Here is a 13646-nt window from a genome sequence, read left to right as displayed (position 1 = left end):
AATAAATAGCAGACATGTCATTTTTAAAAGTCCCTTTTGTTCTTGGTGTAGTAGCAAAAAGAACTCACACAAAACTTGTACCAATCATTTAAAGGAGGTCAATAAAAATATTTTAAATTTGTAAAGTAACATATAATCACATATAATAAAACTTAGGACGACATGATCATACACATATAAAAAGGTAACTGGGCATGATTGCTTTTCAGATTTTGTTGCAGATATCTACAATATCATTACTATGATGTTTCAACTATTTGAGAAGAGAGAAACATTATTTCTCACAAACATTGTGCCAAGGATGTCAATGGTTAACGAAGTAAATCGAGAGTGGGAGGCTGGCCATCAAATTAAATTCGAAAAGTGCTCATGTTGAGGTAATTGATAGTCGATTTTCATGATTTTATCCATCATTGTAGATCATATTCTATCAAATGGTAGTTCGATCAGCTTAAATAATTATATTTCATATTATTTTTTATAATTTTTTTCCATCAAATAAAGAATATGTATATTCTAATCGAGAATCAAACTATAATGTTTTGGAGAATCCATCAACCTATACCATATCTCGAGGGGCCATGTACATGTAAGACTGAGTTAGAGCAATGGATTGAAGGATGCCCATGTATACAAGTTGAATTCATAAGAACTTCATACCCGTCAAGTGATTGAGTTTTTGAACAACTAGTATATGTGATCACTACAAGTTGATGATAAAAATTAATCAATAATTATTTTATTTTATTTTTTACTTAATTTATTTTGCCAATGTTATTTTTAATTATCATTGTGATGCTAAACAACTAAACTAAATGAGCTTCTCCCGGCGCACTTTAACCGAGTCCCGTGTGGCTTACGATAGCACCTCCGTTGGTCCACAAATACGATGAACCCTAGTGCCTTTTCGTCTCTCTGATTCTTCTCCCGCGTTCTCGATCAAAACCTATTTCCAGCTCAATGTCCAAGGCATGGGGCGGCGTCGGCGCATGGGCGCTCGACGCCGAGCAAGCAGAGGCCGAGGAGCGCGAGCGGATGGCCGCGGATATGCCTCCGCCCAACTCCCTCCTCGCCGGCGAGTCCGTACAGAGCTTCCCCAGCCTCAAGGAAGCGGCTACCTCCTCCAAGCAGAAGAAGAAAAAGGGCGTCACCATCCCCCTCGCGCAGTTCAACGCCGGCAGCTTAGTCGCCGGCACGGGCGGGCGTCGAGAGCCCTTCGAGCCGAAGGGACTCACCCCTTCCGAGATGAGCCTCCTCCCTACTGGCCCGAGGGAGCGATCCCAGGAGGAGCTAGAACATAGCCGCTTCGGCGGCGGATTCCGAGGGTATGGTGGTGGAGGTGGCGCCCGTGGGGGTTTTCCTAACCGTAGGTCTGACGAGGCAGATGGTTCGTGGGGCGGCGACGGAGGTGGAAGGAGGGGCTACGGTGGGTTCAATGAGGATCAGCGGAGGGGGCCTACTAGGGCTTCGGATTTTGACCAGCCGTCTAGGGCTGACGAGGTCGACAACTGGGGTTCAGGAAAGAAGGCATTTGTTCCTCAACTGGCCGATGGCGGGAGGCGGGATTCGTATAGCTTTGTGGGCGGTGGCAGTTCATCTAGGGCTGATGAAGTAGATAACTGGGCTACCACAAAGAAGACACCGGCATCTAATTACCCTAGCTCTGGATCTAGGTATGGGGATTCTCGTGCCTTCTCTGATTCTGATCGATGGGGTAGGGATAGAGTAGGATCAATACCGAACGATCAGGGAAGACAAAAGCTTATTTTAGATCCGCCAAAGAGGGATGTTACTGCATCGAGTGAGCCTCCAAGAACACGACCAAGCCCGTTTGGGGCTGCGCGTCCGAGAGAGGAGATTTTAGCAGAGAAAGGCGTGGACTGGAAGAGGTTGGACTCTGATATTGAGATAAAGAAGACCAGCAGGCCTACTAGTTCACATTCAAGCAGACCTTCTAGTGCACAATCAAACAGGGCCGGAAGTCCACGATCACAATCAGTATCTGCTGCAGCAGAAGGGACAGTGAAGTCTAGACCAAAGACGAATCCTTTTGGGGATGCAAAGCCTCGAGAGATTCTCTTGCATGAGAAAGGTATAGATTGGAGGAAAATTGACAAGGATCTGGAACACCGCAGTGTGGAAAGGTTAGGACTCGTTCCTTCGTTTAACTTGTTCCTGACTCTAAGTAGAATTTGTGACTATTGAGTCTTTTTGTTTACTTTTTTTTTTCATTATTTGTGTGACATGACTTTGTTACTTTTTTTTAGCCTTTTGGTTGCATCAATCTAATTGAAAATTGCTTCCGGAGTCAACTCGCGTAGCAGCATTGAGATGTGTTTTTTATGCTAAGTTATATTGCTTGTATTTTCCACCTCTATTATTTTTGTGGGATTCGTATGATTTGACAATACAAATATAACTTGAATGGCCTAGCTCACTGTTCTTGACTTAAAAAAAAAATATTCACTGTACTTAATTTTCCAACATATGTTACGTATGTCACTGTGCTTATTAAATTGTCCTAGCACTGTGTTAGACTAGGCGTTTTTGCTTTGGAGATAACAAATGCTTCGAAACAATTCCTACTCCCTTGCTTTTTATTGGTTGTCATTTAGCTCAAAACTCTGAACTTCTGAATTTAGTAATTGCACTCCTGGTCTTTATTACTACTCGGAACTTTGAAACTTGAAGAAATAGAGGAGAAAATGATCAACACGACTTGGAAATAAACAATTATTGGATTCTTTCACAGTCATCTTTTCTTATCTTTACACTCATTATTTAAAGGCTAACTGCAAGGATGCAAATGTAGATAATTAAATAGTTAATGTTGGATCACTTTTCAACTTGATCCAACCATCTTGCTTCATTGTAATCTGCTACTTTGCTTTAGATGTGACTCTAATATCTAACAATTACATTAAATCTGCATCTGCTTGTATTCTAATCCATGCAGCTGGTAGTAGCTCCCTTTGTTGAGAGGAAGCAAGATTTATAAAAAAAAATAGTGGTTTTTAGGTTATTCTATGAACACATAATGCATGTATGCTATGCCTGCACAATTATAAATTCTTTTTTAAATATGATCATTTAACCGTGGGTGCCCGATGTATTTGGTGTTGGCTATTTTATTCCTTCATTGAATTCTATGCAAAGAATATGATATTGTAGTACTTGGACAAAGACTTCTTACATTACTGATGGGTTATATTATAGCTTTATTACAAAATATGGTTTAAGACCAGCTTAGACACTTCTAATGACAAATTGTTTCTCATCCTTTTTAGAACTGATAATATTAAACTCTATTCAACCTAAAATACAATTAAAGAGACAAACCTCAAAAGTGATATTATATGACCCAAATGTATAAAATTAATAGCTTTTATATTCTATAAGTCAATTCTTTAGAGAGTTAAGTTAATCTTACATCTCATTACATATTTTTTTTAAATTTAAATTATTTTTATATTATCTCGTATAGTTTTTGTTGATCGAATAACATGATCCCTTTATGACATGATTAAGATGACATGAATTGTTATCCATAATCCTTTTTCATTCTGGCTTATATCTGGGCTTGAGATTGACATGAGAGGTTTCTTCAAGAGATATAATGTTATTTTATGAAAATATAAAAAAAAAACTATTCTAACCACTTCATAGAGGGTGATGTTATTGGTTTTGAGTAACTCAAACTAAATTTGATCTCAAAATATTAAAATAGTAGTCTATTGTTTTACATTAATCACGGGTTTATCCTATTGAAGAAGTATTCTATATATGTGAAAAGTTGCATATAACCTTTCACATAGACAATGAAATACTTGGATGTCTTAGATCTTGCTAATCAAGTAACTTCAAGCTAGCACTACCTAAGGTAGTGGTTCACAAGTTATTCCTGGTTGTCCTGGTCTTGGACTGATAGGAAACAAATACTTCATCAACCTCTTTTGAAAGCTAGAACTTTGGTGGCTTAGTTGACAAGCTGTGGCATTAAAACCTAAATGCAACAGCCTATTTGTTTCATTTTTATTTATTCTGACATAATTGCCACGATTAATGAAGAAACTATTAGGCTATTTTCCTCCACATAGTCTCTTCTATCTATGATTATTATTCTTTAATTTAAAATTACACCCTACACCTATATTATTATCATTGGTATTTACACTATGTCCCTAGCATTACGATTGGGTCTCTAATGCTCTTCTTCAAGATGATGATGGATATATTCAATTCTAGGATCTCTTAAAGACTTAATTAGCAATTTCACGAGCTGATCATTGATGCTTCATGATAAAGGATGTGGCAACTTCATTAAATTGCACTTTCTCTATGATGAAGTGACAATTATGCAATTTATTTATCCTCTTATAGAATATTGGATCAAAGGATGTGCATAATATCTTAATTGTCATAATACAATTCCGTTGATTCTTTAGGTGCATGCTTTAATTTGGTCATCGACTGTTTAATCCTAATAAGCTAGCATGTAGCTAGGATAGTAGCCTATCCCACCTCTTCACTTGATTTAGCTATAATAATTTGCTTCTTGTTCTTCTAAGAAATCAAATTACCTCCTAGAATATATAATAGCTGGATTTGGATATTCTATGGTGAGACATCCTACCTAATAAGAATTTACCTAATCAACATTAATGTACCCTATAATCTAATGTTTGCCTCGATCCTAATATCGAATTTTTCTCTTGGATTATTCTTTAGGCACTTTAGAATTTTCAGTACTACCTCTAAATGATCATGACATAGGGCCTTAGGAAATTGATTGATAACACAGATTATGAATGGTATGTTTGGTTTTGTACTCGCTAGGTATAATGTGTTGCCCATATAGATGATAAGAATAATATACTTTTTTAGATGGAGAGGTAACATGAAATACTAAGTGATTAGAGATACTTTTGATCCTAAACTATGCTCTAGGGGATCACATTAGATTATATATATACTTTCAATGTGCATACTAGATTACTCTTCTCCTGAGTAACATACCTTGGATATTGCTCCATTGACACTTCTTTCATGAGGTTTAGCATGGAGCATGGCATTCTCAATATTCAATCAGTGAAGGAGCCATGCAAAGATTACCTAAGTGAGGTCTATATCTACTTGACCATGGCGTACTTCACCTGTATGTGAAATTGCCTCTAAAATGGTCTTAGCAATAGAATGTGAAATCAACGAAGAAATAAAGGTAGAATAGAATTATATGAGTTTGGGTAGCATTATACAAAAGTACAGTTGTTAGAATTATACAATTCACAATTCGTATCATATCATATGATTTAAATATAATTGATATGATTCTTTTATATTAATCAAAAGTGAAAGGAATCGTGATGATTTAAGCCAATTTATTATGATTTGATATGAATCTCATTTTATATGCTTCTAAGCATAAGAACAAAATAAATTAAAAGTCAAATTTAATCGCTAAGACTTACACAAGATATTCTTTGAGCTAGAAAAACCACATAATAGAATTCTGAGAGAAATTATGTTGAGAATTATAGAAAAGAATTATGTATGAGGATATGTACGTGGATCTAATGATAAGAGTGAAGATTTTAGACGGGTTAACTAAAATGTTTTCTATAAAGATAGAGGTATATCAATGATCAATTTTAAGTCCTTATCTTTTTACACTGGTCATGGATGAACTAGTTGAAGACGTCCAAAACACATTACTATGGTGCATGTTATTTGCAAATGACATTATTTTGGTCGATGAGACATGTAAAAAAGTAAATACTAAGCTCAAATTTTCAGGGGAAAGACTAGAAGTAAAATGTTTTAGACTTAATAAAGCAAAAATAAAATATATGGAATTTAAGTTTAGTCATATTAGAATATAAACTGAGAGTTTTAAGTCTAGGATTTTTTTGTAAAAAGATGGAGACATCAATAGAGATGTTTTACATAAAATACAAGAAGGATGATTGAATTGGAGAGTGTCACATGCTCTTTGTAATCATAAGGTACCTTCAAATCTTAAAGGGAAGGTTTACAACACAACGGTTAAACTTGCTATGTTATTTGAAGTTGGATGTTGGAGTATGCATTGAGCACACGAATAAAAGATGAGAGTTGCAAAGATACGAGAATGGATAGATAAGAAATGAGAATATCAGAGAGAAAGTCAGGGTTGCACATATTGAGGGAAACTCTGAGAGACACGTTTAGGATAATATGGGTGTGTGCTTAAGCACCCAATAAATGCCCCTGTTAAGCGATGTGAGTCTATGACAAATACACACATCAATCGAGAAAGAGGGAGATCAAAAAGATTTGGACAAATAAGAAATGAGAATATAAGATAAAAAATCAGAGTTGTGTTTATTGAGGGAAAACTTTGAGACACACATTTAAAATAATATGAACATGTACTTAGGCGGTCAATAAATGCTCTAGTTAGGTGATGTGAGACTGACAAATACACACATCAATCGAGGAAGACGGAGATAAAAAAGATATGGTTAGCAATGAGATAGACAAATAAGAAATGAGAACATTAGAGAGAAAGTTAGGATTGCGTCTATTAAGGGAAAACTCTGAGAGACACATTTAAGATTATATGAATATGTACTTAGGCAGTCAATAAATGTCTTAGTTAGGCGATGTGAGAGTATGACAAATACATACATCAATTGAGGAAGAGGGAAATCAAAAACATTTGGTTAGCAATGATAAAACATGATAAAATTTATTTAAATATAGATGAGCATATAGTAGGGGATTGAGTCCAATGATGTAAGAGGATCCATATAGTTAATCACACTTATTGGGATAAAGGTTTGGTTGTTGTTTAAATCTAACTGCTAAGAAATTAAATTAAGCCCCAATATTAGACACATTAAATCTAAATTTATTATAAAAAATAAAAAAAAAATATTTTGTACAATAGAATCATAATGATTACAAGAGTGACTTGTCAAAGTTTACATAGGCAAAGTAGGGAAAAAATTATCAAGCAGAGATAGAGTGAGTTTGAGATAGTCAGTTTCAACTCAACACCTAATAATAGAGAAGAATAAAATCTTGTCACATTGATATATAAAATGACAATAAGGATGAAATCAATAGTGACTTAGGTGTCATGTCATGTCTAAGATGCCTTCGTTTCTATCATAAAAGCAGTTGACAAGTTATTTCTTTCTCTTTTCATTTCAATTCTTAATGGAGTGAACTAAATAATATGCATTGTCATTAATGTAGGATACAATATTAAACTTACTCGATAATAGAAATATGTAGTTAAAGGAAATATTATATTATTTTAAATACTTTTATATATCACAAATTATTAAAAATGAAATAGAATTATTTTAACATATTTTAAAATTTTTTATTTGAATCTTATAATTCCTGGTTGAATATGATTCACGGTTCAATAATGTATCAAAATGACTCACAATATGAATCTTGATTTGAGAACCTAGTGCAGTAGCACATTGTATTGTCATTGTTGGTAAACATACATCCAACCAACTTGTTTTCCCAACTAATAAGATTCTCATTTAAGACTTTTAATAAGCTAGATACCATCTTCCCAAGATTAGGAAGACTCTGGCGACCAACACATTTATAAATGTACAGAGGAAGCTTAGAGGGCTCAACCATGAATAGTTGAAGGTGGTGCAAATGGTCTACCAATTTTGAGATTCATACTCCATTTTAATCACCTTCCTTGCTTGTGAATCTTAAATGGAAACAATGTTACCAATATATATGGCAATTTAAAAATTTAGCGAGTTTAGTAATTGTTGACGAATTCAGAAGGAAATGAAAGTACATTAAGTACAAAGGAACGTAGTATATATGGAGAAACAGCAATTTACCAATATCTTTTGCAAGAATCATAAGTAAATATGGCAATAGTAAGTGAACGATTAAAGATAGAGAATGAGTAGATGTTATAAGACACATTTAGAGGCACTTAAATCAAGGATCAAGTAGAAGAGCAGTGGAATGCATCATAAATGCAATATAAGTGCTTTCAAGAGATAAGTCAATCTTGAATGTGGATATATGTGGATATGTCGCAATCTAAAACTATAGAAGATGAGTGTACTCAATATGAACTAGGATAGTGGAGCTAGATCTCAAGGGGATTGTAGCAATGAACCATCTTGAGTGACTATTTTGACTGAGCCATGTGCAGTTTCTAAAGGATATTGTGTCCACTGGTATGAACTCCATGGCTTCTCTGGTGACCTCTGCTGTCACAAAACCATCTTGATGATGAGTGATTGAAGCAAATTTGTCTACTTGAGGGATCAAATGATGTTATAGATATAGTAGATGTCCTCAACATCCCCATATAAATATTGATAGGGGGAAATTGAGATGCCTCCTAAGATGTGAGCCATCGCTGGCTCTAGTACAGGTCAGATTGTGTGACAAAATATAATGGTAAGGAGCTTTTCGAAATGATCCTGTATAACCTTAATATCCGTATATTTGATGCGATTAAGATATTTCTAAGATTAGCAACAATGACTTGGAATCAGCCGATATGTGTGGTTGTCTGTGTTAGACTGCCACAGCTGAAAGAGACTGCTGATTGCATAGTAGGTCGAGAGATATGACCCTTGTACTAATCCTTATCTTTGTCTAGGTATCTAATAACAAGATAAGTAGCAACTATGCTTTAAGATTGAGATTAATGGATTACCAGGAGGCAAGCAACTAAGTGTCAATCCACTCCCATGAGGTTCTTGCAGGCTTAGGAATTTTGGCTACTTGGGCGGAGAGGTGTGTTCCAGTTGATCTTGGCTCATGAACTAGATTTGGATTGCAGTGACCATGGAACATAGCTCTCTATTCAACTTTTTTTGTAGTAATATTTATGGAGCCAAAAAGCTAGGAGCACTAGTAGCGGGAGGAAATCGTGAAGTGGTCGTGGAAAGTAACATCATTTGGGATTGAAGATATCCAAAACATAAGTGAAGATTACAACTTTTGCAGAAGAAGAATTGCTATATATAATTCTACATTGTGTATTGAATGAAAACAGGTGTTCTTCATAATGATTGAAAAAGATGTGGAATTTGAATAAACAGGATGGCCTTCAGTCAACTCTGTTTTGCTTAGTGATGGTTTGACGACTGTTTGCATAGGGTTTGTAAATTGTTTTGTGTGGTGGCTTGTTAACTAGGCATGAAATGGAAATCCTCAAGTCTTGAGGTGATGAGGTGAGGTAGTGCATGCATTAACTATGATATTGCTAATTGGAAAGATGTTAAAGAGTTGTCTTTACCTAAGTAGTCCCTCTACCTATGTCTTAAAATTATATCTTGTTGCTTGTACTGAATGGTATTACAACTAGGTCCCTAGTGCTTACAATTAGGTCCCTAACAATAATGTTAATAACAATGTTTTAGAAGGTATGGTTTGAATGCATAGATGATACTGGCTTTCAATGTCACTAACATCATTTTTACGAATGTTGAAAGGAAAGAAAAGAATCTGAGAGAATGGAAGGAGTGGTATCATGGAAGGAAGGGAGAGACAGAAAATATGGTAAAACCTTGATATTTTTTATTGTGGAAAAGTCCTCTGCCCATTTCACCCCAAGTAATGATTTTTTTCTTGGATTCACTGTAAGTGGATACCTTCTCTCGGAAACCAACAAAATCATCACAAGTAAACAAGGCCCAAGTGTTCTCTTATCTTCCTTACCATAGAGTTTCTTGCAGGTTGCCCCTTGAGTCTCCTCCATTCCTTATCCTATTTTAATTTCTATCTAATCTTGTTTTCAATTATAATATGTTGCATATTTTCTAGTGTTACTGCCTCACTCTTGCCTCTTTCTTAATTGTGTTTCCTTTTGTTCTCACCAACATCGTTTGAGATTGAATATCTCATGCTTCTTTCTACCTCACTTCCCTTGTACCTCTGTATTTTCTCCCTTTCTTCCCACTACAATAACTCTTGCATAATTCATTCTGTCTTTGTCCTTTTGTTTTAGAGGTCCGTCAAGAGATAGAATCATGGAATGATTATACTTGTCAACTTGCTCTTGAATCTGTGTTTTCATTCTGCTTTTATTTTAAGAACATTACTGTTACATGAAAAGAAAGAAAGACAATTAAAATTAATAACTTTTAAAGATATACATGCCTTGCTTTTGCTGGACAAGCCATAGACTAGCACATAATTCCTCAGATAATAGCACGCTTGAAGCTTCAAGCTTATGTTTCGATGTTGTGTTGTACCCTTTCAGGTGTGGTTTGAGCATGGTTATCAAGTGTTGTTCTTACGTTTATGTTTCTTATTTACAAGCTTTTTTTTAAACTGATTCTCAGACCTCAGACTGATGAAGAAAAGGTGCTGAAAGTAGAAATTGATAATCTGAAGGCATTGACTAAAGAAGCTGAGTTAGGCATTAATAGTAAGGTTGTAAAACTATCTTCTGAAGAACTTTCTAGGCTCCACGAAGAGATAGCCAACAAGGAAAGCGATCTTGAACTTCTAGCATGTCAGTTGGATGATAAGGTTCGGTTTGGCCAAAAGGTCACAGCAAATTCTAGACCAGGATCTGCAGCTGGAAGGAGTGATACATCATCTACGAGACCACCATCTCGGTCTGGCATGTCTGAAAGTTCTAAGAGTGTTGAGTTTGTCGATGCACCACAGTCAAGAAGTGGGACAGAGGATGCTCTGAGAAATCCAATGAATGATAGGCGAGGGCTTTACGGCCGGAGAGATAGAGGGTTCTTTGACAGCAGGAATGGGAACAGGTGCATCATATACCCCTATGATTGTTTTTTCTTGCTCTTTTGGATGGTATTGTTCTTTACCTCTTTGGGAAATCATGTCTTAGTAGCTGTTTGTTGCTCCGTTTCACAACCATTTATGATTCTTGGGTTAAATTATTATTATTGATTTCTTAGTGGCTGTTTGTTGCTCCGTTTCACAACCATTTATGATTCTTGGGTTAAATTATTATTATTGATTAGTTTTACCACATTTTGTTATCTTCATGAAATTATCTTCCTTTTCTGTTGATGATTTAGGTTTTAAAGTATACCTAATGCTTTAGGGTTTGCCATTCAATAAATTATGCTTTAGGGTTTGCCATTCAATAAATTTAATTTAAGTTAGTGGATTTGTTTCTTTGGTTAACTTTTGAAGTTTTGAGTTATTGATTTAGCTTGAGATTGGAAGTGTAAAACATGAATACAGAGTTCATTTTTTGAGTTGGCCAATTTTGATGGTTTAGTCTTAATTAGTGTTTGTCATACTAAATCAAATTGGATTAGGAGTTATTTGGTTTCCTCCAAAATTGGAAGTAGCTTTAGCATTCAGGAATTGTTTGATTTCTTCAAGATTTGGAAGTGTGGCTTTGGCAGTAAAAAATTGCAGTTAGTAGAATAATTATTTTGCAAATGTTTGGTTTATTGCTATCTAAGCTGCAATTTTATATATAATTAAGCCGTACAAACTGCACTTGTTATTTCATTATCATCCATGTTTATCCCAACTATTTAGGGTTAATTATATGAATCTAATGTCTCCATTTATTTCTTATTGAAAATAATATCACTAGTGATATTCAAATTTGTTAATTTTTTTTTGTATTACGTAATGTTTTATTTGATGATTTGTAAGTAATTGCATTTTGTGATTGCCACCTGCAAGTGATATTTAAACAAATTTTTTGAAAAATGAAAATGTTCGATATGTCATCATAGATATAGACTTAACAGATTATTTGATACCAATCCATTTCTTTGTATATATGTAGAAATAGAAAATTATCAGATATCTCAAATAGTTTTGGTTAGAGTCTAGCACTATTAGTGCATGATTTTATATTTTTTATCATAAAATATAAAGAAAATAAAGAATTAGATTATATTTCTTTGACTAGGTTTAAAGATACAAAATCAACATGGTGTTATAACTTTGTAAAATTGATATAGACAAAAAAAGTCTGATAATAAGTTTGCTTTTTAATTTCATTAACATAAGAATGTCTAGTTAAAAAACATTACCTTGCTTATTTTCGAACAAGTGTTTATATTTTTGTATAAAATTGAACTTCTAGAGCTTGTTGTAGTGAAGTATTGGAATATTTTTATCATCTTTACAGAAGTATTATTGCATTGGTCGTCATTACTACAATTGCAACAAGGGTAGGGTGTTTGTAAGCAACCAATCGAACAACATTGCTGCAATTTCATTAGCACAATTTGCACTTGCCTTGATTAATTCTTTAGGCATTACTTATTCCAAGCACCAAACTTGCCCTTTCTAGGTTTCCTCCCATTTTCTCTGGCTTGTAGACTGATAAAGTAGTTTTCTGCTGCAAATACTTATCCTTTGACTAGCTGTGAAACTTAAATGTTCTAAGAAAACCTCTTGTTTGAGCTGGAGTGTGATTTTGGGCTATCGTTAATTTTAAACTTGTCTATGCAACTACAATTACTGAGAACATAAAAGTGCTAGTTTTTTAGTTGGTTCAATTGTCTTTGATTTCAAAGAGAATATATTTTCACTCCTACAAACTGTGGCGAAGGGTGACTGACCTCTCAAATTATTTAAACAAGTCACGTTTACTTTTTTATCAGATGGATTACTCTTGCAACTTATTTCTTCGTGATCGGTTTTTGACTGTTTCATTTTCATTCTTTCTCAGATTGTTTTCTGTTTTTGTACTTTTTTTTTTTCAGGTCCAGTGCTAGGGAGGGTTGGTGAAGTGATGTTGTGTGTCAATTCATTGGCTTCAGACAGCAAAAACCAGCAACGGTGTCAATTCATTAACCCTTCCATCTTGTTTCATTTTTGGCCTGCAGTTGGTGACGAGACTTGAATGGCGATGGGGACTTTTTCATCGCCTAATTTATTGCTGCATTTGTGCGGTGCAAACTTTTATTTTTCAATCATGCCGAGGCAAAACATGTCCTATTTTTACCAACTGTTGGATCTCTTCATCATCATTTTACTTTGTTTCTATAAAACTGCAACTGGTCCTCATGAACATGAGTTAAAACACTTGTCTTGCATGCTATCGTGTAAGGATGTTTTGTTTTATACATTTGTAGTTAAGATTATGGACGAATTTAAACAAAAAAGTTGCATTTGTTAAAAGGATGTGAATCTCTGAGAAACATATGGGAAGGGGTTCTTGCGGATGATTTGCATGTTTGATGAACGTAATATTGGTTTGCATGGAAGCCTGTGTCTGTTACGATATAATCAAGTACATTGTAGTACGTATGGTTTGGCAATGGTAATTGCAGCTAGAAATTTCTAATAGTTTGGAATGATCATTAGGATAATTTTGAGCAGTTTAGGCTTTCAATCATTGACTATCATGCAAATTTTTGTTGGAAAACATTTCTATTGCTGCACAAAATGTTAAATTTCCATGAGAACCGATTTCTAACAATGATCGACTACTAACTGGGTTTATATTGTGACGAGTTATTTGGGTCTCAACTAGTAAGATTCGCTGGCCTTATTGATTTATATCTATAAGTTTTTTTTAAAATAATTTTTAATACATTAATCACTTAACGCATTTACACTTTCTAACTGCATTATTCAAACTCTTTTTGTAATTAAAAATATTTTCTCACTTTTTTTAGATTAAATATATTTTATTTCAAATGACT

At 34.6% G+C, this 13646-nt stretch overlaps 1 protein-coding gene across 1 annotated transcript; it reads left to right on the top strand.

Moving 5' to 3' along the window:
• The first annotated feature begins 894 nt into the window (after positions 1 to 894).
• On the top strand, positions 895 to 13122 carry LOC141846519 (eukaryotic translation initiation factor 4B2-like). The gene is made up of 3 exons (XM_074734562.1): positions 895 to 2144; positions 10332 to 10766; positions 12702 to 13122. The coding sequence occupies exons 1-3, from the start codon at positions 961 to 963 to the stop codon at positions 12724 to 12726; spliced, it is 1644 nt and encodes a 547-aa protein (XP_074590663.1). The 5' UTR covers positions 895 to 960; the 3' UTR covers positions 12727 to 13122.
• Positions 13123 to 13646: the final 524 nt, after the last annotated feature.

This window comes from Curcuma longa, chromosome 15 (assembly GCF_044706935.1).
Source record: "Curcuma longa cultivar G26 ecotype Majalengka, Jawa Barat chromosome 15, ITB_CL_G26_1.1, whole genome shotgun sequence".
Taxonomy (NCBI): domain Eukaryota; kingdom Viridiplantae; phylum Streptophyta; class Magnoliopsida; order Zingiberales; family Zingiberaceae; genus Curcuma; species Curcuma longa.
The sequence above is the reverse complement of the archived record's forward strand: the minus strand, read 5'-3'. Positions and strand labels throughout refer to the sequence as shown.